At 39.8% G+C, this 26,550-nt stretch overlaps 1 protein-coding gene across 3 annotated transcripts in view; it reads right to left on the bottom strand.

Moving 5' to 3' along the window:
- Nucleotides 1-5,379: 5,379 nt before the first annotated feature.
- Nucleotides 5,380-26,550, bottom strand: part of BTAF1 (B-TFIID TATA-box binding protein associated factor 1) — a 45,605-nt gene continuing 24,434 nt past the window's right edge. The window contains exons 16-38 of one of the 3 annotated variants that reach the window (XM_033149300.1): nucleotides 26,184-26,333; nucleotides 25,608-25,750; nucleotides 25,275-25,449; nucleotides 24,570-24,773; nucleotides 22,995-23,421; nucleotides 21,843-22,033; nucleotides 20,792-20,945; nucleotides 20,601-20,710; nucleotides 19,366-19,567; nucleotides 17,929-18,077; nucleotides 15,764-15,916; nucleotides 14,860-14,981; nucleotides 14,596-14,763; nucleotides 14,359-14,436; nucleotides 14,141-14,270; nucleotides 13,903-14,044; nucleotides 13,628-13,758; nucleotides 11,933-12,058; nucleotides 11,029-11,181; nucleotides 9,516-9,727; nucleotides 8,480-8,639; nucleotides 7,421-7,591; nucleotides 5,380-7,077 (exon numbers count right to left, since the gene is read on the bottom strand). In XM_033149300.1, the coding sequence (XP_033005191.1) occupies nucleotides 6,928-7,077; nucleotides 7,421-7,591; nucleotides 8,480-8,639; nucleotides 9,516-9,727; nucleotides 11,029-11,181; nucleotides 11,933-12,058; nucleotides 13,628-13,758; nucleotides 13,903-14,044; nucleotides 14,141-14,270; nucleotides 14,359-14,436; nucleotides 14,596-14,763; nucleotides 14,860-14,981; nucleotides 15,764-15,916; nucleotides 17,929-18,077; nucleotides 19,366-19,567; nucleotides 20,601-20,710; nucleotides 20,792-20,945; nucleotides 21,843-22,033; nucleotides 22,995-23,421; nucleotides 24,570-24,773; nucleotides 25,275-25,449; nucleotides 25,608-25,750; nucleotides 26,184-26,333 (3,801 nt within the window). In that variant the 3' untranslated portion in view covers nucleotides 5,380-6,927. Of the gene's footprint in view, nucleotides 7,078-7,420; nucleotides 7,592-8,479; nucleotides 8,640-9,515; nucleotides 9,728-11,028; nucleotides 11,182-11,932; nucleotides 12,059-12,928; nucleotides 13,101-13,550; nucleotides 13,759-13,902; nucleotides 14,045-14,140; nucleotides 14,271-14,358; nucleotides 14,437-14,595; nucleotides 14,764-14,859; nucleotides 14,982-15,763; nucleotides 15,917-17,928; nucleotides 18,078-19,365; nucleotides 19,568-20,600; nucleotides 20,711-20,791; nucleotides 20,946-21,842; nucleotides 22,034-22,994; nucleotides 23,422-24,569; nucleotides 24,774-25,274; nucleotides 25,450-25,607; nucleotides 25,751-26,183; nucleotides 26,334-26,550 lie in introns of those variants that run through there. The other 2 variants (XR_004426626.1, XM_033149301.1) reach the window with 2 other exon arrangements.

Below are 26,550 nucleotides of genomic sequence, written 5' to 3' on the forward strand. Positions count from 1 at the left end.
ATCACCAAACTTAAAACCATGGAGAGACCTGGTCTGAATAGAGACACTGGATTCTTATCTCATTATACATGGCAAAGCTATTTTTAGCCATCTCACCCCTTGCTTTTTTCCTGCAAGGCCAACAAGTTTACCTCACCTATCAGCCACTGACCCATTCCCACCACCCTTCTGAGTAATACCCCTCCCCACCCTCTCACTATATATAGGATCTGGTGACTTCTATTTCAGTGTATCTGAAGAAGAGTGCATGCACACGAAAGCTCATACCAAGAACAAACTTAGTTGGTCTTTAAGGTGCTACTGGAAGGAATTTTCATATTTTTTATTTTGTCACTTTTAACTGTTTTTCCCTGTTTGTATCTTTTTAAGTATGCATGATATAATCACCTTTTAATTACTAGTTTTTATTCCTTACCTGTTTTAAGTCTTATGTGTTCAGTTTATCCATATGTTTTATCTTATGCTGTTCTGTGAGCGAAATGAAGTTTGATACTGATACAGGAGCTCAAGTTCCCTGAAATTTTGTCCTCCACACTTCAGTTCAAATTGATTACCGTACATACAATATTATTGCCTCTTGTTTAGTCGGCCCATCTTTCTTTCTCCTGCCCAAGCTTTGAGATGGCTACTGAACACTGCTAACTAAGCTTTATCCCAATAGCATCAGCTGCTCCCTCAACTAATTTCCGATCTCAACACTCTTGATGCCAGGAAAAGCACCCTGCCTGGTGGCTTCAGGTTGCCTCCAGCTGCATTCTAGTGAATTCAAAGAGCTTTTGTAAACTTAATTAGTGGCTGAGCAGTTTCAGCACAACTCTGGAGCGATAAGCTCCCCTTCTGTCTCTCTCATGCCAATACTGTTCCTATCTGGCACTGCTGCTGAGAAGTAATTGAAATGGAAAATCTCTTTAAGCTCATCAAAATACCTGCCAGGTAAGATGTAAAAAACCATCTTCCCACCTGTGTTGTTAGGGTAGACCTGTACATTGTCAGTCCCGCAGGCGGATTAGAATACCTGCAGCTGGCAACTCTTGCTCACGCTGGTGTGAAAACTTCTAAGGCCTGCACAAGCCTATCAAAAACAGCCATGGGGGAGAAATACCAGTCTTGTTCCTCCTTTCCTTGAACTGAGAAGTGATGCAGGGGGCCTAACTTTGTCTACCTGTAGCAGCCAGACAGGCAACCACCAACTAATACTTCCTTGGGGCATAAATTAAAATAAATTTAAACCTGCAGCTAGAGATCACACAGGAGGACGGGGCATTGTTACCATGACAACCCACTCACCTTGACCCTCCTGAGTCATGATGTCCCTCTTCACATCTTTGAAGCAGCTACTGTTCTTTGTCTGCAAGTTTGCTGAATCATCTTCTCCACTTCTCTCACCAATTAGATTATTCGTTATTCAGCAATAATTCTAAAGGTCCTTTTAAGGACAGTAGAAAGCCCATACCGCCCACGTTTAGCGATGTCCATAGCACAATATTAGTGTGGACAGGGGAAGCAGAGTTAACGGAATGGCTTACGCTAATATTCTAACAATTCTTATTTCTAGTCAAGGTTATAAAGGGTTCCCTCAAGTTAAAAACAACAAGAAGAGAGGCCTTCAAAATGACTTGCATGCCCTCCTTCCATTACAAGATTTTTCAGGTTTCAAACTTCTCCCCCCCCCATTAGAACACAGAAAACAGCTTTATATGGAGCCAGACACTATGTCCATCTGGCCCAGTACTGTCATCACTGGCAGCAGCTCTCCAGAATTTCAGATAAAGGGCATTCCTAGCCCTACCTGGGGATTTGAACCTGGGACATTGTGCATGCGTACTGCCATTGAGCTATGGCATTTGCCTGTAAGATCACGTAAAAGCAGACGACTTCGGCTCTAGAATGCTGGCAGGTGATCTGTTTTCTTTTCCTCCAAGAGTTTCTACAACCTAACCTGCAGAGCTGCTGCTGCTGCTGGCGGCAGAATGAAATGCTGGACTTGCACCAACAGGCAGCTGTGTAAAACAAATCAAGCCCAAGGAGAAGATAGGGAAGGATTCCTCATTTGCATGGTGCTTAGTAGGTTGCATGTACAAGGCCTAATGATTATGGGGCATTAATTAAGAGACTTTGCCATGGAGGAAAAATGAGGCTATAAACAGCTCCCTTGGCTGATGAAAAACCAAGGCCAAGATGATCACAGCAAATGTCATTTAGCGCCTTCAAAAGACCTCCACCAAGGATATTAGTCTTGCAGGAAGACTTGAGCAGTCACCTGCTACAGGGGAAGAAAACATTTCATTTGCCTCTGAAGCAGCCATGTTGGCCTGTAGTAGTAAACAAATGACATCAAAAAGGAAATCAATTCAGCTGTTGTGGTTGCTGTTGCTGTATTAAATTTGTATACCACCCTACATCTGCAGGTCTCAGGATGGTTCATAGGATAAAGTTTGAATATAAAACCACAAAATACATAAGCAAAACTGAGTTTTGATAATCAGGACTGGGTTTCAGTTTGTTTCAGTCTCTTACTGAGCCCAAACACTCATTTGGCATTTCTACTGCCTCATTTGAACAAGATGAAAAATTAGGATTTTTTTGGGGGGGGGGAATAATCTGCATATTTGATGGCACCACATTCCAACACTCTTGATGAGTTCATTCAACAATTTCATGTAGGAATTAAATAGCGGTGGGATAAGATGGAACTCTATAGAAATTTAATGCCATGGAGCTAAGCAGTGCCCTCAACACCACCTTTTGGCCATTCAAATAGGAAATTCATGCCTGTAAATCACAATGTGGACAGCCTAAAGCCTCTGCAAAGTGACTCACTGGGTTACTATAGAAATAAAATTGCCAGGTTTAAGGTCTCGTGGCATTTTAAAGAAGGTTGATGCAGAACTTTGCTAGAACTAGAGCTTAAACAATAGCCATCATTAATATTTACCTCACCCCCGTGGGTGTTGTAATAGAAGCACAGCAATGCCAATGACAACCAATGTACTAAAATAAGGGTAATGTATAAATAGCAATGGTGGATTATCCAAGGCAGTTTGGTACACCTTTTGGAAGTAGCCTACTATTTAATGGCATTTTCTCTCAAAGCACATATATTTAAGGTACCGGTATCATCAGGTAGCTTATGCTGTAAATACTTGAAGCTTAAATGCTGATCATGTACATATTTTACTGTGTTTGACTGGTTTACAAACCACCCAATTGACTAGTAAACTGTAATAAAGGTGATGAACTGATAAGTCAATGTTACTTAGGGCTGCTGGAGGCATTTTATACATTTTATAGCAAGACGACATCTATAGCCTATTTTATTTTATGAATGGGAAGCCTCTGCTTTCTAACCTTATGGTTTCCGTATTCCAGCATTTAATCCCACTTTCGCTTCTTGAATTAAGGCCAAGGTAGCTGCTGCTGTGAGTGCCAATGTGCTATTTCCTTCGCCCCGTATTACAGCAGCTTCCACAATACTTCCTCCTGCCAACCTAGCAGTTCGAAAGCACGTCAAAGTGCAAGTAGATAAATAGGTACCACTCCGACGGGAAGGTAAGCGGCGTTTTCGTGCGCTGCTCTGGTTTGCCAAAATCGGCTTTGTCATGCTGGCCACATGACCCGGAAGCTGCACGCCGGCTCCCTCAGCCAGTAAAGCGAGATGAGCGCCGCAACCCCAGAGTCATCCACGACTGGACCTAACAGTCAGGGTACCTTTACCTTTACAATGCTTCCTACCCATATTCTGTAGCTTCCAGAGGACTATATGCCCCTAAACATCTCTTCCCATTCACCACATTAAGAGTGCAGTTTTATACATCCTTACTTGAATATGTCTGACTGAGCTCAGTAAGATTTACTTCCTAACAGACACAGATGGGAACAATTTACAGTGTAATCCTTACAATGCAGAAAGTGACATCTAAACATCTTCCTAAAAAGGAGTCTAATCTTCCATACAGCAGCCCTAAAATAAACACACACCAACCTTTTCAGCTCCCTCCCAATATTCATACTAATTTTTTAGCACAGTTCATTTTACAAGGTATGTAAACTTTTTTGAGATCACAGGTATAATCCAGAATTTAGATGTTCATTTTAGGTCTTAATGGTTTTTGGCTTACTATTCTTTTGTTAGGTTAATTGCTGATAAACTGAACATCAATAAGTCATCATGGGCAATTGCTCAGCATCTAGGAGGAGATGGTCTCTTGGCAGTTTGGGATCTTTCGGTGTTTTTAAAAGAATCAGATTTTGGTGTGAACTGTGTATGGGGGAAAGAGAAAACACAGAAAGCAGAGTAGGTAGTTTGGAAGAAAACAGAAGAGAACTCAAGTGTTTCAAGCTGAAAATGGAGGAATAGCTCAAGATGCTCTTTGAGGACCTGCTTGAGAAGACTTCCTGCCTACTTGCTTCCACTTATGCACCACTTGTATATTTTACTACAAAATTGCTTATGCTTCCAAATTAAAAGCACACAAATCTAAAGCTGGTGGTTCTGCATCTGACTGTTTGGGCCAGAGGAACAGCACACAGCAGCATGAAAACAGTACTAAACTCATTTCCTTGTTTTCAACACATTTAACTACTGAAATTGAGTTAGCCCCTCTACAAACCGCCATGATGTATTCCAAATATGGGAAGAGCTCACACATCTCTTTGCAGAGAAGTGATCTCCCACTGAACGTTAATGATCTGTACACATACAAGAAGCACAGCTCACTTACAATTCACGACCAGGGACTGACACAAGCTACCTAGTTAACATCAAAAAATGCAGGCAGTGTTTATTGATTCTATAAATAGCCAGGGCTACCTACAATGGCTGCCAGCAACTATAAAGGATGGTGACAGGGAGCATAACCAAATAAGCCCATCATTTCTAAATACACTGCAGAGGATAAGCTCTTGCTGAAAGGTGGCAAAAGAGGTTAGTATGTGAGACAGGGGTGGGGTGGGGTGGGGTGGGAGAGAGAAGTGGTGTTTGACAACATTTCAGGGAGGTGAAGGAAGATAATTTGTATTGACCTAAAAAGTACAGTCTTAATAAAACCTAGATATAAAGAGTAGACCTAAATTTGTGCACACATCTTCTAGTGAAAGCCAGGCATTTATCTCAAAGTACAACTGATAACTATATGCATGCTTTATGCTGCCCAATTTCTTTATCATGCATTTTCATAAGAAGCTGAATTAGCCTGCGAGGACAGACAGGATGGATACTAAGACAAGTCATTAAAATCCTCTGCTGAAATAGCAATAGATAGATCTGTGTCGTAGTGTGATTTTCCTCAGCCATTTAACAGAAAAACCAGATCACACAATCTTGTAAGTGTTCAGCGCCAGGAAACCAGCTGCATTTCCCCCACAAAACATTCATCCAGAGAAATGCCAATTTTATTTTATTTTTTTCCATGCAGCTGTCAGGTTTATGACCAAATATACAGAAAGAACTACATGAGAAATATAACAGGATGATTAATGCCAGTTTGGCTTTTTTAATTTTTTTTTACGGAATGCTAGTTTAATGTTACAGTATGGCAGTTCATATATATACTGAAATCTGACACACGTCCATTCATACGCAAGTGCTGCAAAATGACCTTGCTCTGTAAGTCAACATTTAAAACCATCTCTCTATACTGCTGAAATCTCATGGCTATTCAAGCTCCGATGCTGAATTGCACAGCAAGCGCCAACCCTAGATATGACAACTAAACATGTATTTCATGTATGCATTCCGACAGCTTATGTAGGTTTGCCTTTAATATATTTAGAAAACCATGTCCACGTTTGGTACAGACATGCACATCTATGCACAGACATATGTCACTACTGACTCCCTTTTAGAAGACACTTTTTTTTAAAAAAAATGTACAGCTATTGTTATTCTTATTCTGTTATTAAAGCTTCCTAAAATTTGTTACATGATTTCAGCTTGTAAAGACTTCTTTCTCTCTGATGCCGCGAAGGCATTTCTAAATAGACTACCTCTCTGGATCTCAAAGCTTCTTCCCTCTTTCACTTAAGAGGTTCATGCATTAGAGAGTCTTTCCAGCATGGAACCTCAATTTTATAAGATCTACTGCTAGAAAAACTCTGTTTATATATTTGCTCTTTTGGTTAAAAAAAAAATAGGCTTGACGTCTACTTCATACAATTGCTTTCTTAACTGGGCTATGTTCTAGCCACACATATATACATATAGATATGTACACACACAAACTTTAAAAATGGCACCCTCTAAACAGGATGTGGAAATGGCCTGAAATAAGCCATTACCTGTAATTCCTATGAAAAAGTCAACTGCTCTCAAAATGTCAGAAGACTGAAGAGCACCACATACATAAATATAAAGTTGGGAACTTTAATACTTGAAGTTTCATTTAATTCCCTAATATTCTTCCAGAGTGATAGGCTTCGCCATTATTCTATCAATGTATGTATCCTGAAGAGATCTAAACCTCATTCTAACTTGTTAGACTAAACGTTCTTAAAGTATACTATGAAAGTTAGCTAAAGTGAGGTTTAAAAGAACAAACTAGTTAAATACTCAAACACTCTGTACAAATTACTGCAGCTTGAGGGAAGAGGGAGCGACAGGCATATTTCAAAAGAGAAGTAACACTTATCAACATGTGCAAAACCTGTTAAGACCTGTTTTATTTTTCTATCAAATAAGAATCTGTAGCTATTCTGGAAATTCAGAACTACCTTACAGTAAGTTTACATTTAGAGGTTTTGTATAATGCAAGTATTTAAGACTTTAACTATCCCAAAGTGACAAAGGTGGCTCTATTCAAAATGCCAGCCCTTTCTCAGAATTTTTCCACAAGTATATTTACATGTTATGCTTGAAGTCCACTATAAATGCTTTAAGGATTGCTGAATATCAGCTGAAAATGTCAACTAGCAACCACTGTATTAAAATGGTCATTTGAGTGAATGCATAAATTTTTCAAGACTATATTCGGAGTCATACTGTTCTTGATCCCACAGGTCTCCAAGATTCTCAAGAACGGACTTCATAGTTGTTTTTCCAGAAGCAGAAGGGGCAGCATCTGATTTTTCATTTTTTCCATCCTTGAAGGTATTTGGAAGGTGAAATGGAAGAAAAAGAAAGAGAAGCACATTGAAATCTATGTATTTTAAGAGCCAGAAAGCATCTGCAAATACATAAATCAGTACTTAAAAGATCTAACAATCCTAAAGCAGTCTCTGCAAATTACAATACGACAGCAAGCGGAAGCAAGAGGGTGCTCATCTTTCTCACATCACCTCTATGAAATGAAAGACTTCCGGCATAAAGGGAGAATGGCTATAATTCCACTGCAAATCTTACCAAACATTGTTGACTAATCCAAAGCATTACAACTACGGTAGCATTAGCCGCTTGCTTTCAGATCATATCTGAGCTACTCTTTACCTTGTCGAGTGTGAAGAGGTCAAGCAGTTGATCCGTCCCCATGCTTTGTAGACTAGTATTCTCTTGACTAATCACTGTATTTGCAATATTCATTTTGAACTTCTGCAGACCCATTATTTTTTCTTCCAAGGTTCCCCTTGTAATCAGGCGATAAACATTAACAACTCGTTTCTGCAGGAGATAGTTAATATTTGTGAGCATTCAAGAAAGGGTAAAAGAAAATGCAGGGGAAGACACTCAACATACACTCAATTACACCATAATAGAAAATAAAGCCAGCAATAGAGGCTTTCATCACTGGAAGCAATTTTTACACTGTACTTTCAAATCCAGGTACTGAACAAGACAAAAATGTTCACAGCATAAGAGAACCCAAGCATGGCTCAGTGGTGAAGAGGAAAGAAAGGAGGCAGTCCCCAATGAGGACCTTTAAAGGAGTATGGAATAAAAAAGAAATTATTGTATACATAAATAGTATTTTTCCTTCCTAGGATAGTATTTTTTCTTCCTAAGATTTACCTTGGGTGTTAATGAGATCCCTTCTCTCGTAAATAGCAAATATCTATTTTGGGGCAGGGTGAAAAGTGAAGAAACATTTTTTTCTGGGTGGAGGGGGAAGACTGCAGTAAAACAGAACTTTTTGCTTGCAATCTCTCTTTGCTAGCTAGAATCTCTCTTTGCTAGCTAGAGGGCCTTCTCGGTAGTGGCACCCACCCTGTGGAACGCCCTCCCAACAGATGTCAAAGAGAAAAACAACTAATAGATTTAATAGATTATTGCATTTTAATGTTCTGTTGGAAACCACCCAGCGTGGCTGGGGAAACCCAGCTAGATGGGCGGGGTATAAATAATAAATTATTATTATTAAATTATTATAGTCTATGCTAATGCTTTCAGCTCTACATCTCCATTATTTTAGAAAATGGTGGTTATAAACTGAAAGCACAAACTCTGAATGATGGGGGCTATTTATAGCATTGGTTTAGGAAGCTTAAACCAATTTTAGGTTTATTGAAATGGTTTTAATTGCTCCCAAATCGGCAGCAATTTATGCTTTACCTGTCCAATACGATGTGCTCGGTCCATTGCTTGGAGGTCTTTCATTGGATTCCAGTCATGTTCAACAAATACCACTGTGTCAGCTCCAGTTAAATTAAGGCCCAGTCCACCAACATGAGTAGTGAGTAAGAGGACATCTATGGAGGGATCATTATTAAACCTGTGAATGAAAAAAGCCAGTTTAGATTTACATGGTTGCACATGCAGAAAAAGCTTGAACCCACAATGGCAGGGCTGAGCAGACAGAGCGCTGGTGGGGTGGAGGGACTGGAGAGAATAGGAGAGACAGGTCAGAAACTGATGCTAGATTGTGTTAAAACTGTAACAACTTATTGCTTGCACCTTCCAGATACTTTGGTGTTGCATGGACAGAAATCAGGGCTTCACTAGAAACTGCCCATCTGCTGACAGGGCACTTCTAGCCTAAATTTTGTGGTGGGAGGGAGAAGAGGTGAGAAAACCCAGCTTATGACAAGTCAATGGTATGAGCTACTTCTAAATACCTTCACCAACCTGGGTCTGTAGATAGCACCATCACCTCAAGATGGGACCGTGTGAGCAGCCAATTTCTACTTATCCCAGTTACGGTCCCTGCCCAGTGACAAAGTGCCAAAACCCATTGTGACTCAAGAGCAATGAGTGCAAAATGTGAGTTCAAAGCAAAATAGTATGATAAGAGGAAGGTAAACTCTCGCATGGCTTCCAATCAGGAACCCAGACAGAATTTCTGTCCATTAAGTTAACATCTGGTTCATGGTCCATAGCAAGCAAAATGTCATCTTGCAAAAGTAAGAGAGGGAAAAGTACCCACTGTTGCTGTTAAGTTCATCTTAATGCCATTTTCATGTTTATGCTGGGCACCAAGGATGAACGGTCCTCTCCTCTGCATCCAGCATAAAAGCAGGCCATCAGGGCAATTTGAGTTATGTATTCCAAGTTGATGCAAGTGAACCATAAGATCTCATTCCCTTCAGCAACTGTGGGAACTCTACATGCAAGAGCTACTCTTTTAGAATATAGCTGACACTGGGTTTACCTTGACACAATGGAATGTCTCTGACCAGCAGGTATGCTCCCATCCAGTCGCAGGTAAGTAACAGAGGGCAAGTGGGGCTTGAGAAGGTCATGTTCAACTATATCCAGCATACTCTTGAGTTGACAGAAGATAAGGATCCTGTGTTGTGCAACTATGGCTTCTGTGCCACTTTCTGAGGAGCCTCCATTTCCCAAGCCACAATCTAGTAGCAGCTTAAATACCAAATACAAAAGTATCCCATTAGTCATTGAACTTAGTAGGCATATATTCTCCATTCAAAACGATTATATAGATTTCATCCATCGGAGGAGTCATCGTAGCTCAAACAGGACAGCGCATGCGCCGCATGCAGAATTCTGATGTTTAATCCCTGGCATTGCCAATTAAGAGTCAGGTAGCAGGTGATGGCAAAGATTGCTGCCAGAGAATCTGGACAGCCACTGCTAGTGAGATTAGAATATATAGGACCAGCCAAGTCTAACAATGGATGAGGCGCCTTCCTAGGTTTCATAGTATCAAAACATGAAACCAATGAAGCTGCAAATAAGTTAAAAATATTTGATTCTTAGACCCTCTGGAGGTGCACATGTACATGCATTAGAAGCTAGAGAACGGGTGAGACACATCAGCTGCAGCACCATTTATTTCTCTTTTTAAAAGTAGTTATGGGTGAAATCTACTTACTAATGACTGAGTGTGAGTATTTTGGCATAAGCTTAGAAATGAGACACCAGTGACAAAGCAAGAGGCAAATCTGCTTTTCATAAATGATGTTGATTCCAGGATTGCAACAAAACAAGAACAGAAATCATGCAAATGTGTTTAGGGTGATAGAATTTCTATTCCCTTAAAGTGTTTTTTTATAAATTGATCTATATTGAACACTTTTATCCTGCCTTGGTCAGAACACACCTGGAGCACTTTGTCCAGCTCTGGGCACCACAATTTAAGGAGGACACTGACAACCAGGAACATGTGCAGAGGAGGGCAACCAAGATGATCTGGAAACCAAGTCTTATGAGGAATGGGTCAAGGGAACTGGGTATGTCTAGCCTAGTAAAGAGGAGACTGAGAGGAGATATGATAGCCGTCTTCAAATATCTAAAGGGCTGTCACATGGAGGATGAAGCCAGCTTGTTTTCTGCTGCTCCAGAAACTAGGACCTGAAGCAATGGTTTCAAGTAGCAATGACTAAACATCAAGAAGAACTTTCTGACAGCAAGAGCTGTTTGACAGTGGAACCAACTCCCACGTGAGGTGGTGGACTCTCCTTCCTTTGAAAGTCTTTTAAGCAGAGGTTGGGTGGCCATGTGTCATGTATGATTTAGTTCAGATTTCTGCATTGCAGGGGTTGGACCAGATGACCTTCATGGTCTCTGCCAACTCTACAATTCTATGAATTTTATAATTCATACCACAATTTCTTTCCCATCCCATTGTTACATATAAAAATGAATATGCTTAAGGAGAACACTTTCCCTAAAACTAGATATACAGCCAGGGTTTTCCTCACCTGTTTTAAAGCAGAGAGTTTAGGTGCATGCTGGATGTCTCGAAGGGAAGAATTCTCAATGGCAAGCTTCTCTGTAATTCTCTTGTGTTCTGGATGATGAGCAGTTAAAACTAATGCTGGATGGTTGCAGAGTTTCCTTAAATACTGCAATGCCTTAAAAAAACAAAAACCATGAAGGAAGCCATTAAACATGCATAACAACTTAATATATATTCAGATAAGGCGCAAGGTAGTATATTTCTCTTACTCATTGAAATCTTCAAAACAAAATAAAATAAAAAATTCCTTCCAGTAGCACCTTGGAGACCAACTAAGTTTGTTCTTGGTATGAGTTTTCGTGTGCATGCACACTTCTTCAGATACACTGAAACAGAAGTATCTGAAGAAGTGTGCATGCACACGAAAGCTCATACGAAGAACAAACTTAGTTGGTCTCTAAGGTGCTACTGGAAAGAATTTATTATTTAATTTGTTTTGACTATGGCAGACCAACACAGCTACCCACCTGTAATTGAAATCTTGCCAAAGATTGGAGATAGATGCCATACTTACAGCTAACTAATGTTCATTATTTAATCATAATCAGTTGCGGAGGGCATAAAAAAATATGACTGACAAATTTGCCCTGGAGCAATTACTTTACCCTGTATTTTTAAAAAATCATTTCTTTGCTTCCTGTGAATCTAAGAATACTCCGTACTATATTTGTGAATTATAACATATTATTTAATAAATTTTACATTTATATATCACCAAGCTTAAAATCTATTTGGGAAATTTAGAGGCAGTTCACTACTTTGGTTCAATATAACTACAGTATTTAATCAAACAATCACCAGTTACATAAAAATTACTACTCTTATTAAATGCTTGTAAGGAAGATGTAACAAAATGAAATTTCAACCTGAAACACATGTCCTGTGGCTTTAAGTTTTGGTTTCTCAGTTTCCTCAACCAGTGACACTGCTGAAACAGTTTCTTCCACATCACATTTGGCACGAGACTTGGCAAAATCTTCATAAAGCTGAACCTATTAAGAAAGAAAGAAAGAAATTATGCTTAATAGACTATTGTTCACTTCAAAATTACCTCACAAAGGGGTGTGTTCAACAGTAGCTACCGGTATCTTTTTAAAGAGGGTGGTACTGTGGTGTAAACCACTGAACCTCTTGGGCTTGCTGATTGGAAGGTTAGCGTTTCGAATTTGCATGACGGGGTGAGCTCCCATTGCTCTGTCCCACTTTCTATCAACCTAGCAGTTCGAAAGCACACCAGTGCAAGTAGATAAAGAGGTATCGCTGCAGCAGGAAGGTAAATGGTGTTTCTGTGTGCTCTGGGCACTCGTCATGGTGTCCCGTTGCGCCAGAAGCGGTTTAGTCATGCTGGCCACATGACCTGGAAAGCTGTCTGTGGGCAAACACTGGCTTCATTGGCCTGAAAGGAAGATGAGCGCCGCAACCCCATAGTCGCCTTTGACTGGACTTAACCATCCAGGGTCATTTACCTATCTACCTACTCCCACATTTACCTCAACAATATAGTTGACAGAAGATCAAGTATCCTGTGTTGGACAGCCATGGTTTCTGTTTCATTTCTTAGGAACTGCTGTTTCCCAAACTATAATCCAGCAGCAATTTAAACTAATGAATGCTCAACACACTGCCATTTTCAGGATTAAGTCACTGCATTTCCTCTTTGCAAGGGAATATACAACCACAACTATCTTATTCTTAACATAAGCCCAAAGAAAAATGCTGCTTAGAAAAGGGCACTCTATTCAACTATTCATATCCAGAGGGACAGAAGCTTTTGCTCCACACCAGAGTAGCATTAACTGTCCTCACTGTTGATTTTCTTCGATTTATTGTTATTATTGACCATACACTACATATAAACTACAGCACAAGACAAAAGCTACTTCAACAGTCCAGAAAAAAACAAAGGGTTTTGAGTCCAAGAAGTTATGACTAACTGCTCATCAACGAGCATGTTGTTATCTTGGATGCAAGCCCCAGCAATATTTTTTCAGGCAGGACATAACATAATAAAATTCCAATTTGGAACAAGTATAGCAAGGGTGGCGAACTCTCAAGAGACTGCGATCTGCTTTCAGAATTAAAAACTGGCAGTGATCTACCCCCATTTTTTGTGGTGTTGAGCTTTTTTGGGGAAGGAAAGCCCTGTTTTGGGGGGGGGGTTCAGCTCAGGTAGGAGGAAAGCCCAGCTTTTTTAGGGGTGAACAAAAAATGGGGGGAGTTCCATTCGGGGGGTTAAACACAAGCGTCAAAGGGGTAAAGTCACTCACAAAAATATTGCTATGGATCAAAACAGCAGCACAGAGAAAGCTCCGTCTTCCCTTCCAGAGATCATACAACAATAGAGGGCGGGGCAAGGGGGCAGGGCAGGAGTCAGTTTTAGCGACGCTAAGGAAAGGGAGCCAGAGATCGACCAAGATCTACCAAAACCTCATGGGGATCTACCAGTAAATCATGATCGACCTGTTGGACATCCCTGAAGTATAGGATCTGAGAAGATCTACAACAGGCTTGTTTGTTGTTTACTAATATCAGCGTAATGCAAACCAGCGCAAGGAACTTGCCTGTAGAGGACTGAGGATGCAGTAATAGTCTTGAATAATTTTGGGTGGAAGATCCTGTAGCACATCTTCTTTCATCCTTCTCAACAAAAATGGCAGTACTTGCCTGTGCAATGCTTCCATTGCAAGAACACCTGCAAATGCCCACCAAAGGAAGAGCATATGGATCAGCAAAGCCACTAAACAAGAACAGGATTCTTCTGGTGTCTCACCCACAGCAGGATTAACTTTCCCCAAGAACAACAGAGCTTCATTAAGCAACAGAACTTGCTTCTTACCGGCCTCCTGTTCTCGACCAGAGCTCCGAGCATCTCTACTTGCTAAGATGGGCTTGCTATAGCGAGCTGCAAACTGGCGCTCAGTACCCAAAAATCCCGGCATAAGGAAGTCAAACAGTGACCACAATTCTAAGACGTTGTTCTGAAAATTGGATAAACAATGTTTGTTTTTAATTACGGCAAACTGGGCCAGTTCTCATGCATTTATTTATTTATTTCAAGAGATAGCGGGGATTACCTGAATTGGTGTCCCAGAGAGGATTATCCTGTAATTGGCAGTCAACTGTTTTATTGCTTTGGACAGTTTAGTTTTTCCGTTTTTGATGACATGGCCTTCATCAAGAATACAGTAGTTAAATTTAATATTTCTAGGAAAGAAAACACAACTAATCAACTTAAAATAGCTTTGAAACATACAGTATATTTCAAAATAGCAGGAAGAACTATAGCTTTTACCTGAAAAAATCGATGTCATTTCTCACAACATCATAGGAAGCTACAATTAGGTTGTATCTTTTCACATGATGCTGCAACCTTAAGAAAATAATTATAAAAAGTAGAACTTAAGAGACAGCAACAAAAAATAAATCTGTACACTTATTTTTAGTACTTTTGACATAATCACAACAGAAGAAACCGTCACTGCAAAGCAAATCTTAGAGCCAAGCTTCTGCAATATATTACAGTACTCACCTTGCCCTTTCTGTGGGAGGGCCAGTATAGTGCAAAGGATTTAGATACTCTTTGGAACAAAATTTGCCCACTTCATCCACCCAATGGCCTGTGAGTGTGGGAGGGCACACCACTAAGGATGGGAGTGGAACACTATCGGCCATCTTAGTTCTTGCATATTCTTGGGCCCTTTGGAGAACAAAACCAAATTACAAGAAATGTTACATCTTCTATACTGCAGATATGTTGATGTAAAAATTGACTAGCCATAATTGCGCATGCTACCTGAGACAGTGATCTCCTGCAAGAATACAGATGGACTGCAAGGTTTTACCTAAGCCCATATCATCACAGAGGATTCCATGAAGCTTGTATTTGTTGAGAAAAGCCAACCAATTCACACCTTCCTGTGAACAGAAAGGAAGAGGGGAAGAGGAACATAACTTAGGCTTCTGTTCTTATGCCCCCTAAAAAGGCCTCCACAATTTTTCACAGCAAAAAAAAAAAAAGACAGCAAGTAGGCTAGATAAAGTGAATACAACAAGAGGCAAAATTGAAATACATTAAAATTATGATGCCCAAAAAAGTTTTACCACTCATCTAACAAAAAAGAAGAAGAAGCATTTTTCTTCCCAGCAACCACACCTCTTTGGGCAGTATTAATGCTTTTCTCAGGAGAGATTCTGCTAGAAGTAAAAGCTCTGTCCTCTCCTTTGACACTTTAATGTTAACATTATACCACTTCATGAAACTGCCAACACTCAGAAGTGTGCACCAGAGTCAAGAATTTGATAAATATTTCTAAAATGTCTTAGGTACAAAAAACCTAAGGTGACCTAGTACTGGTGCTCGCACTGAGGAATTTATTTCCAACTCTGCTTATGTGTTTTATGATTAATCTCAGGAATCTTATTAGATACAGTTCTTGATCAGTAGAAGCTACACAACTCTAGTTGCATTTTTTCCAGGTAGGCATTAATTGGAAAATAGTTTTTTTTTAAGTTCAAGTCTTCATAAAATTATGATTGGAAGCAGTGTTCAGAAGACAAGAAACTATATGGTTTTCATATCAGGTTCCAAAATACAAATTTAAATAATAATAAAGCTATTCAAACCAATCCCCAAGACAAATTTGATAAGGAAATTATGTGTGTCTTGGGGGGGGGGAAAACTTCCCATAAGAATTTACCTGCTGATATTTTCTTAGTTCTGCTTTAATTGGTACTGGAATTTTATAGTTTTCAAGTTTTTTCCCATCCAATAATTGTTCCAGAAAATGGCGCTCTTTGGCTTTAATCTTGATTAAGTCCTCAGACATATTTGGTGGGTCTGGAATGCCAGCCTGAAACAAGAATATATATATATAATTTATATATGGCATATTTAATTAAAATAAGAAAGAAAGTTCATGATATCCTAAAAGTTAATTTTAATTCATGTTTCAACTCTATCAATATCAATATTCTAAAAAAAGCATAATGAAATCACACAATTTGAAAGTGTCATTAACTTGAAGTAACTCAGCTTTCAGACACAGAATGGGAATTAAACTACTGCCTTGCAATGTAGTTATTTTCTTGAAAACAATGCTGTAGAAGTGTGTTCAGTCCACAATTAAGAAGTAGTGATGCTTCCATTACATGATCTACTCAGGAACCAGCAGATAAATAGCAACCAGCAGAATAAAACAATTATCGTATTGGCCTGAATATAAGCTTCACTTTTTTTTTTTCCAAATACCGACCGTGAAAAGTTAAAAGTGCGGCTTAAAATCGTGACCTTACAAAAATAGGCTTAAATGGAACGGGTGTGAGTGCCTGTGGAATTTTAAGGGAGCGGCTTATATTTGGGTACAGTGGTACCTCTAGTTGCGGACTTAATCTGTTTCGGGGTGCCATTCGCACCCCAAAAAGTCCGCAACTAGAGCGCCTCTTCTGTGCATGTGCATGGCACGATCAAGGGCTTCTGCGCATGCATGCGTGGTGTTTACTTCCGGGTTTGCCGCATTCTTAACTTGAAAAAACGCAACCTGAAGCGGCTGTAACCCGAGGTATGACTGTACAGTGGTACCTCTGGATGCTAACAGGATCCGTTCCAGAGCCCCGTTCGCATCCTGAGCGCCGCGTCTGTGCATGCTCACCGTGCGATTCGGCACATGGCGTCATTTGACGCGCATGCGCGAACCTGGAAGTAACCCGCTCCGGTACTTCCAGGTTTGGCGGGTTCGTAACCCGTGACGAACACAACACGCAGCGTTCGTAACACGGGGTACGACTGTATTGTCTTTCTTTCTCTTTCTCTCCCCTCCCCCCCCCCCCGAATTTTACTGGTGCGCCTTTTATTCGGGTACGGCTTATATTCGGACCAATATGGTAATTAGTTGAGATTCCTACAATGCAGGGGGTTGGACTAGATGACTCTTGGGGGTCCCTTCTGACTATGATTCTATGAATTGGGAAGAAGGTAAGCCTCAATGAAGTGCAGGTGGTCAAACTGAATATCCCCTGACCACTGCAGATATATAGGTGTTCAAAGCCTCAACAGCTATGTCATCTAACAAGCAGGTTCCATTATTTATATAGCACCATCTGCATACTAGTAGATCACAGATCTATTGTGTAAGGTAACCAACACAGTGGTCTGTACAGGATTCTTTAAAGACAAACTTATGTTACAACCAAACAAGAAGGACAAACTGTACAGAGAAGTGTTTTCCAAAGTAGACTAAACTAAGACCAGGCATTGAGAGTTAATGTTTTAAGTGACATTATGATACAGTAAAATCAAGAGTTAACAGTGATTTACGTGACACAGACACTTATTTTGTTAGTTTCAAGACTGCCTCCTTTAAACTGACAAAAGATGAGGGAGGAGAGAGGAGAATGTAAAGACTCATTTATCTTTTCTACAACACTGACTTCTTTGTATGCTGTTTTGTTTCTTGCTATTCCTGAGTGGTTTCTTGATCTTTCAGTGTTAAATTTCACAGTCATAATAGAGATAGTTTCAGTGTTTGCAAATGCACAAAGACAAATTTATCTAAGAGTCTAGAAAGGTGCTAGGATCAAGAATGAATTGAACATCGTATGAAAGAATGCATTTGAAATTCAAGGAGTGAATGCTCAATCCAAGTATTTGTAAAATATAATATTCCTAGCTCCAAAATGTCCAATTTTAATCAGCCGAGAAGATTTCTGACACAAAATGCATTACTTGCTGAATCCCAAAACTTTTACTTATTTACCTAAATAAGATGCAATACTGAAAGACTGTTCCTTTCTATCACCATATGCCAATATGCTTTTTTACTCACTCACTGACTCTCTTCAGTCAAAATGAAAGTGTTTGACTTACCTCAAGAGGCATTAATCTAATCAGCGTAGCAAAGCACTGGGTGGCCATGAAACGTACACTGTCTGTTTGATCGCTCATTCTGCCCAGAACTGGAACCACAAGGAGAACTATATAGGGAACAATTCCGACATCTAGCTGTTCCATTACACCTGGATTAATAATTAAGGAGCTTCTCTTTACCAGTTTTGGAGCCATTTCCACAACAATAAATCCGTCTAATCTAAACCCAAATGCATCTGAACAGCTATTACTGAATCACATATGCATGAATCTTAATTTCTGAGAGCAGTGTTCCCCTTATGGAATGGGGCTTTCCTGCCTCCCACTTCCTAATGCAACCCGTTCCCCCTGAAGATATGTATTTTTGATGCAACTGGTCCAATTATGAATATATGCGACCCCTGAAAACTTCTCACATTTTCCATTCTCTCTTTAGATAGTTCTTCTTTTACAGGTCAGGTGGTTTATTTAAAAAAACTACCTTCCACCTCAGTGCTAAGAAAATGGCACCGATATAGAATTTTCTATTACTATAGCATGCTGTGCAGTATTCATCCGCTGGAGTGAATTCCTTCCATATCAATTTGGTGCAGTAATTGCTGTTATGCTTTCCCTCTCATCAGAGCCATTCTTCCTACCGCTGCCCGCCCCTTCCTGAAACGCAACTTGGAATCATCAGGTTCTTCGGGACACAGTGGTACACTCACCATGGCAACCACAGTGAGATGTGTGGACTCCTGATGATGCTACTTCTCATCATAGTGTTAACTGTACATTACTTGAATTCTGGCTTCCATTCAAACAGCCACATGCAATTTTCAACCTGCACACAAGAACATTTCAGGCTATCCCCACACCACACAACTCATGAAGGTCAAGGGATCTCTGGTGTCTTTCAGCACAGCCTTCACCAAATGCATAAATCGTGCGGTTAAAAAAAAAAAGATGGAACTGGAATCATATTAAGGCTCGGCAACTGAGCATAGGTACATGATCTTCTTAACTACTGAAGCAAGATATTCTCATGACTTTGTGGAACTGAAAGCTTGAGAATATGAGCAACTGGAAGTCAAGTCTCTGGTCATTACTATCAAAGTTAGTGGGTTGCAGAATGGTTTCTAGGACACTTTCTCTATACAGGAGTATCCAGTGTCAATATACAGAATTCCAGGCATTGGACTAGAGCTCAAACAATTATTATGCATTTCCTTAAAAAAATATCTTTCTTCTACCAAGCCTGGAATCAGATGATCATGCTAGTAAGAAGCAAATGTTTCTGCTCCAGTTCAATCTTGCAGAAGCACTTGCCCTTTTGAAGAAACTCCCCAGGCTTCACAAAACTTATTAAATCTCCCCCAACGAAATCATACATCTGGAGAGCATTTCAGCACTTAAGTCACACATGAATACCTCTTCCTTAGAATCAGGAAAGGATACAGGCAAGAGCTTCAATTGCACCCTCTTGCTTGGTACTGTCATCAATTGCTCCCAGCCAAGGAAGAATCTTTTCCAAGAAAATGTGCATGGTTTCCAGGGTGGCCACTTTGCTCATTACACCTACACAGCGAGCAGCCATGTGCCTCACTGCAGTGGTGGGGTGTTGAAGGCACATACAAAGGTAAGGCAAGTGCTGTATCAACTGCAAAGAGAAATCACAGCTGTTTTAAAACATACCAAATGCCAACCGTGAGTATTCTATTTTGCTAAACACTGCAACCTGCATAAGCTAAAAAGGAACTTTATCATTACCACACACAAGGCATTTGGTGCCTTTAAGCTACTTGGCTCCTGGAACTTCCATACAAAGAGGGAAATGTGTGGTGCTAATGTATAGTTTTATATTCAGGATGGAATGAAAATCGGAACACATTAGGTGTTCGGCAGCTTAAAATATTTTGGGCTCTTATTTCCAGAAGGGACAACCATCACTTAACTAAGAAGGTCATTTCAAGAGACCGTTTCAGTAAAAAACGGAAAAAAGCAAAGTATATGTATCATATCACCTCTTGTAGAGAAATCATATTATCTGTGCAGTAAAGTTTACAATGAAGGATGTTGCATCATTCCTAACAAAATGATGAATGTAGAAAGTTAACTGAACTGAACACAACGGTGTTCCTGCAAGGAACTAGAGGGAACAAGAGAAGCCCAATATCAACACTGAGATGGATTATGTTTGGGATGGTTTCTAGTTTTATGTTCCAAATCAAAGGCATCAAAAAAGGTGTTCTGCTTTAATTGGTAATTTAGTGAACATGCTGCCTCATCTTGTTATCTCATAATCACAGACCAATAAGAGTGTGGAAAATTACCTCAGTTGTATTGATGGTATGAACGTGGTGGAGATGCATGGCTGGTGTAAATAAGAGGTCAGTGAGTGGTTGTTGGAGCTGCTGTTGTTTGGAATAGAACAGCAGCAAGGGACTTAGGAAGAGGACTGTAACTACTTGGGGTCCCACTTTGAAAATAACAGATTTAAACACAAATATCCTAAACTTACTTCATCCTTAATAACTGCAAGCTGCTGTTGCATAAGCATTTTTTCTAGTTTAGAAAACGTGCAATGCTAAAAAATTGTATTCTTGAACAGCATCACTTATGTTATCCATTTCCAAACACCTACACTGGCAATTAAAATCGTGTAAGAAATAAATTCAAAACATTTAAATTACCAAAGGGTGAAGCTGAGCATCCATAAAAGCTGCAGTTGTTTCAAAAACCTGTAGAGAGTTCACTAATTCCTGGGCTGGACCATCTCCTTTTTCCAACAGCAGTTTTCTGTCTACAAGAAGCAATATCATATTATCAGAAGAGTTTCAGAACTCAACTTTTAGAATACCTATACCTTAAGAAATACACATACCAAAGTTGTCTATGTCAATACTGTTCCTTAAAGAACCAACCATAGCGTCCCAGAGATGTGGCAAACCCACGGCCATTTCGCATCCAAAGTGTTTAGCAATAGTGGATAAAGCAAATTCTGCTCCTCTTCTCTGTACAAGATAAGGCTTCTGAGCCTAAAATTTGATAAGAAGGTAAATAGAAGGGTTATGAAGAAGAAGAAAAGTTTTTATCCAACCATACAGCCTGCCCAGAATAAATTAGCCTGCCCTAGAGTACATATCAAGCTGGAAACAGAAAGCAATCACACTAACACAGAGAGAGCAAAGTAAGATCAGCAAAATTTCGAGGCAAAAATTGCCAGTGATATAGGCCTGCAACATATGAAACACTTATCTTTCAACAGAATTATAAACAGGAGAGACAAACACAATACGAACAAGCATCAGATTAATGTCAAAGGCTGTTGATTGAAAATGCATGTGATCAAGGAAGAGGTATAACTGCTAAGTCTTCACAACTAGTTGACTATTTCCAAAATCAAATGAGATTCCAAAAATGATTTTCAAGGCCAGTTTTGCACATATGTTCATTACTGAATATCTGCATGTGCAAATGGACTATCATTAATGAGAGACAGATTATCTCAGATAACTGTGCTTTCAAAAAATGAAGCCTATTCAGAGTTACAATGCATTGTGTAATCAACTTATGCATGTCTTGTGTGTTAATCAGTGAATAGAAGTAAAGAAACCAGGAAAAGCAATGCCAGAAGCATTATTTCCCTGTCCTTTCTTTCTAATCCTCCATGAGCACATTTGTTGTAAACTGTAGAAACTGATGTTGACACTGCATACATGCTGCATCTGATCACTCACTACACATATTCTATTGGCTACAGCAGGGTATTTCTTTCAAGCCTAATTTCAGAGGTGGAACGGGACACTGGAAGTGCCGGGGAAGGCCTGTGAGGGTGCATGGGCACCACATTAACTATACAGGGTCATATACACCTGGAGTGGAGCACCACACAACGACATTCACAAGAATGAAAATGAAAAGTTCACACCCACTTCATCAAGCTCTGTGGTTACATTTCCACTACTGCTTGTAGGTAGATCTCCAATTTGGGCTTTGGGGGCCTTTGGTGTAGGACCTCGCCTGCTTGTGATGGCAAATGCAGCTTTCTGATGCCTGTACAGTGTGATTATACCTCTGTGCTTGGTGACTGTATGATGCATCCCATCTCTTTCAGAATTAGATCCTACAATAAAGAAAGGTGGCAATTAAAACATTTTTTCACACCCAGGGTACAATTATGCTAATAAAAAACAGTGAGAGGAAACCAGGAACATATGTTTTCCTCTCCAGAGGATTCAGAGGGTGGGGAAGGGAGAGTAGAGGAAAAGACATGAAGGAGAGACTAGAAATACAGTCTGGAAATTCAATTCTCTGATAAACATTTGAGCTGAATTAAAGAAACAAGCAAGATCAAAACAGAACACTCAAACCATTGATTTGAAATGCACATCCTTAAAACGAAGTGGCATAATTGGGGGGGGGGGCAATGAAATTCAGATGCACATTATTTCTAGAGAGAAATTAAATAAATGATATGCCTAGATGTTATTCCTCCCTCCCACCTCGCCTGGAAGAGGGACTTGGATATAGAATCTCCTCTAATACTTTTAAACTTCCAGGTTGAGTGAGTGTTCGGATAAGGACAGCAATTTCTTCTCCATGCAGTGATAATAAATCAGGGTAGGCTCAAACCCAAGATCCACTTCCTCAATCTCTTCTAGAAGCCCTGAACAGGACTTAATCCATGGATCAAACATTAATGGTATTCCCAAGAAAGCAGTATGTTCAGAAAATGAATGTTTCCCTTCCTATAAGGAAACTTGAAGCACTGCAAGCGTAACACAATAAAGTTGCTGTTCATTTAGAACATTTCTCTCATTAAAAAAATTATGATGCCAAACACAAGAATGATCAACCAGTGGTTAAACAAAACATTTTAGGAGTTTCTGTATTATTTTCCTACTCTGAATCCAAAGAAAGCATCATGAACAGTAACAGGCAAGGATGCTGATTTATTGCTAGCTGGAAAAAATGCTTTGACAGTCTGTCAAGGATTATTCAAATGCCCCAAGCTGTTTTGGACAGCCTCTTTGTAGGTTTCTCTTCTACCAAGTTACTCATCAACAGAATAGCACATAACCTACCTTTTGAATTTTCATGGCTGCTCTGAGGTTGTGCAGGGCATGATGCTAAAGGAGTAAGATGTGAGTCTACACAGAGAGAACTGCAAAGATTTTTTATGATCTTTGAGTTGGGACACGGAGATCTTGTTGTACACTGCTGAAGTAACTTTGCTATGCACAAAGCGGCATGGTTTTGTACTAGTGTGTTCTCTTCTTTCTTCACAGCCTCCATCAGTGGTTTTATGACAGGGTTTAGTTTTTCTGGAAGTTGTTCAAGATTCACAACAGCACAGGCAGCAAAAGTATGCACTCTCATCTGCAATGTTTGCCATTCCTGGTTTGTTTCTGAAACAGTCATTTGGACTTGTTGTCGTTTGCTTTCTAGCTGCTGCAGAACTTTAGGATTTAGATCAAGAGAGGATGTAGATTCATTGAAGACAGTAGTGACCTAAGAAAGTTAACCCAAATCAACATTGCTCTAATTATTACAACAGAGAGAAAGGACAGCAAAGTTTTCTGGTTTGTTTACACCTGGTGCTAGAAGCCGATACATGTTTTTTGCTTGTCCCCCCCCCCCAAACAGGTGATATTGTGTACTCTACCTCCAGAAGTAGCCAAGGCAGGCAAGAGTACATCTAGGTTCAAAATAAGCCTCCATAGTAAAGTCTTAGTAGGTAAGATGCTTAGCACACCCACTGCAATGCTCAATGCATTCTAGAGAAAACTGCCAGAGATGTGACAGTGGCAAATGGGAGATAGTCCATAATACCCTGGACAAAATTTGCTAGAGTGTCCAGATAGATCCATTACTAAACATAAATGTGTAATTTCCCCATGTTTCCAAGTTTCATAAGGATGATGAAAAGCAAGGCCTTGATTATGAGCTGAGCCATATATGACCTTCTTAATGATGGTGTGCCTGTACTTCAATATCCTTCTGCCTGTTCTGGAATCTCAGTATGAGAACAGATCCCTTTTACCAGCAGCCAGAAAAGGTAAAGGAGGACTGAGAGGCTTGAAGCTTATTCTGTTGCCCTAAAGAGAGTAGAAGCTACCATATACTGACTCATTTTCATTTTTTGCAGTAGTACCTCGCTGCCTTAAGATAGCAGTAACTTATATTTTTTAGTGGCAGCTCCCACCTGGCGATTAGGCAACTGCCATACTATTCTGTTCTTCGGTGCTTTTCCCTCGCAATTGGAAGTGGCTGCAGCATATACTTATCAAATGAATTACACATCGATTAAAAATGTAACTGCTGAAACTTTTTTCCTGGGGTGAGGAGATTAATATGGTCCCTTCTGTGAAATTAAGATCTGGCCAGCTCTTTTAGTGGTGAAAGATGCACTGAGGAAAAAGTGCCTTGCTTTGCTTATATGGTCCACATCTGCCAGACACCTCTATAAGATGGAAGGGGATTTCTCTCTGAAGACTGGTAATACTTTCCACACTATATTTATTAAGTAATATGCAAGGAGGGGCATATCTTTCTGTGTAGCCACAGGTGAATGCTTGTATGCTACAATGGCTGCTCAAGCTCTTTTTTACACTGCTCAACTAAAGATTGGAGGCTAGCCCTTTCATTGAGTCACTCACCAATTCATTCGCTTGATCAATTGTAAACACACTGCAGTTTACTCTGCTGCCCATGTCTATGTTTGCATCAGTGAACGAGGAGATGAGTTGTTTACATTCATTTTGCATTCGGGTGAAGGGAACAGCAATTTCATCATAATACAGATGCTCAGAAAGGACCCCAAGCAAGCGTGACTGGACAGAAGTAGTCACTTCTTTGTTTTCCTGAAAGCAAACACCATGTCGCTCAGCTGTCAAATTAGCTATTTTAAGTGCAAGCAATCTTCATTGTTCATGAAGAATAATTTGGGTTTATAAATTCTTTTTTTGTTTTGTTTTGTTTTTACAAAAACAGGCATTTCCAACAGATACAACTGCTTATAAGGGGCCAAAGAACTGATGCAACTAGTTCTACATGTCCAATAGAGCTGATGGCTTATTATCAAACAGCTAGTCACCCACCCACTCTACTCCATCTCCGAGAAGCACTGAACACAGTTTTCTCACTACATCCATGCTTAGCAATACATTTTCAGTCTCAGTCTATGTGCATCAGGAGTACTGAACACAGCCCTGTCAGCTACCTACTTTCAACATTAAAATTAGCACCTTACATATCAGCTCATGACAGCATAAAGAAAATGTAAATCTGCTCCAAAAATATAACTGAAGCTTAGTGTTTTAACTTTGAAAAAGCATGCATTTTTACTGCAGTACATGTCTTACCTTCTGCAAGGAAGCCCACTCACAGATTACTAATGCAACACTAAACCTCTGCAAAGCAGACTTGGAATTCAAGTGGAAAAGCAACAGCTGGGCTAGCGATTCAGCTGGCTTTATTTCTTGGGAAACGGTATTCACACCTTGATCACAAATACAGCAGCAAAGTGCTCCAAGCAATCTGGAACAACAATCAATTTTATATTAGTTACACTTCAAGTAACACACTGTTCTACACAATCAAACTTGAATTATGTTATGAATAGCTTGTCTATAAACTCATTGATTTTCCAAAAAAAACCAAAAAACCTGTTTTAAGATTCTCAGTAATAAACTGACTTTGCTGCCATCATCCGGGCTCTCATAACAACATAATCCCTGGTTGCTAGATCTTCGACGACACTTTCTGCTCCAGCAATATATTCCTGTACTGCTTCTTTAGTCGGGGTTTGACCTTGCCGCACCTTGCCACCTGTCTTTTCCTATGAACAAGATGTAAGAAGTTGTTTGCGCAAGCCTCATTTGCTTTCACATCCTACTCTTTTGTTTTTAAATTTGGGCTACAGGTATGAGAAAAGCAACTTTCCATTACAGATACATTTTACACTACAATGTAATACCTTTTCAAATAGTATTTAGAAAACAATCCTGACTCTTACAGAATGTATATAATTTCTAATAATATGCATTGCATAGCTTTGTCTTCAATATTCCTAACCCTTCTGGTGCAACCCCTGAGCTTTGAATGGTTTCAGGCTCCATGGTTCTCAAAGTAAGAGGCAGCCCTTGCCAAAAAGTACAAGCATTTAGTTAGAAAATGCTTAAGCTTGTGACACGTACAGTTCAGATTGCTCCATAGTATAATGCAACAAAATAAGCAAACCACCACCCAAAGGAATACAGGTCTCTTCTGACCTTTGATCTGGCTTTCACTTCTAGCAACATATTTAAATCAATAGGCAAATGTGACGGCTGCATCATTAAGCAGAGCCAGGCTCCCATCCATGGACACGCAGCAGCTACTACATATTGTAGGGAAGCCTTGCTTAGTAATTCAAGCCACACCTTAAAAAAAGCAGAAAAACAACATTCACAGGATTATAAAAAACAACAACAACCCTTCATATTCAAACATCTTACATTACCGATTTTTTTTAAAGACTTTTCTGTGCACATGAAATACATCCACAATTTTCACTAACATATTCCAAGGAACAGCATTTCACACTGTATGGTACAAATCAGATTTGACCAATGCTAAAACTGAAAGATAGAACACTAC

The sequence above is a fragment of the Lacerta agilis genome, chromosome 5, assembly GCF_009819535.1.
Source record: "Lacerta agilis isolate rLacAgi1 chromosome 5, rLacAgi1.pri, whole genome shotgun sequence".
Classification (NCBI taxonomy): Eukaryota; Metazoa; Chordata; class Lepidosauria; order Squamata; family Lacertidae; genus Lacerta; species Lacerta agilis.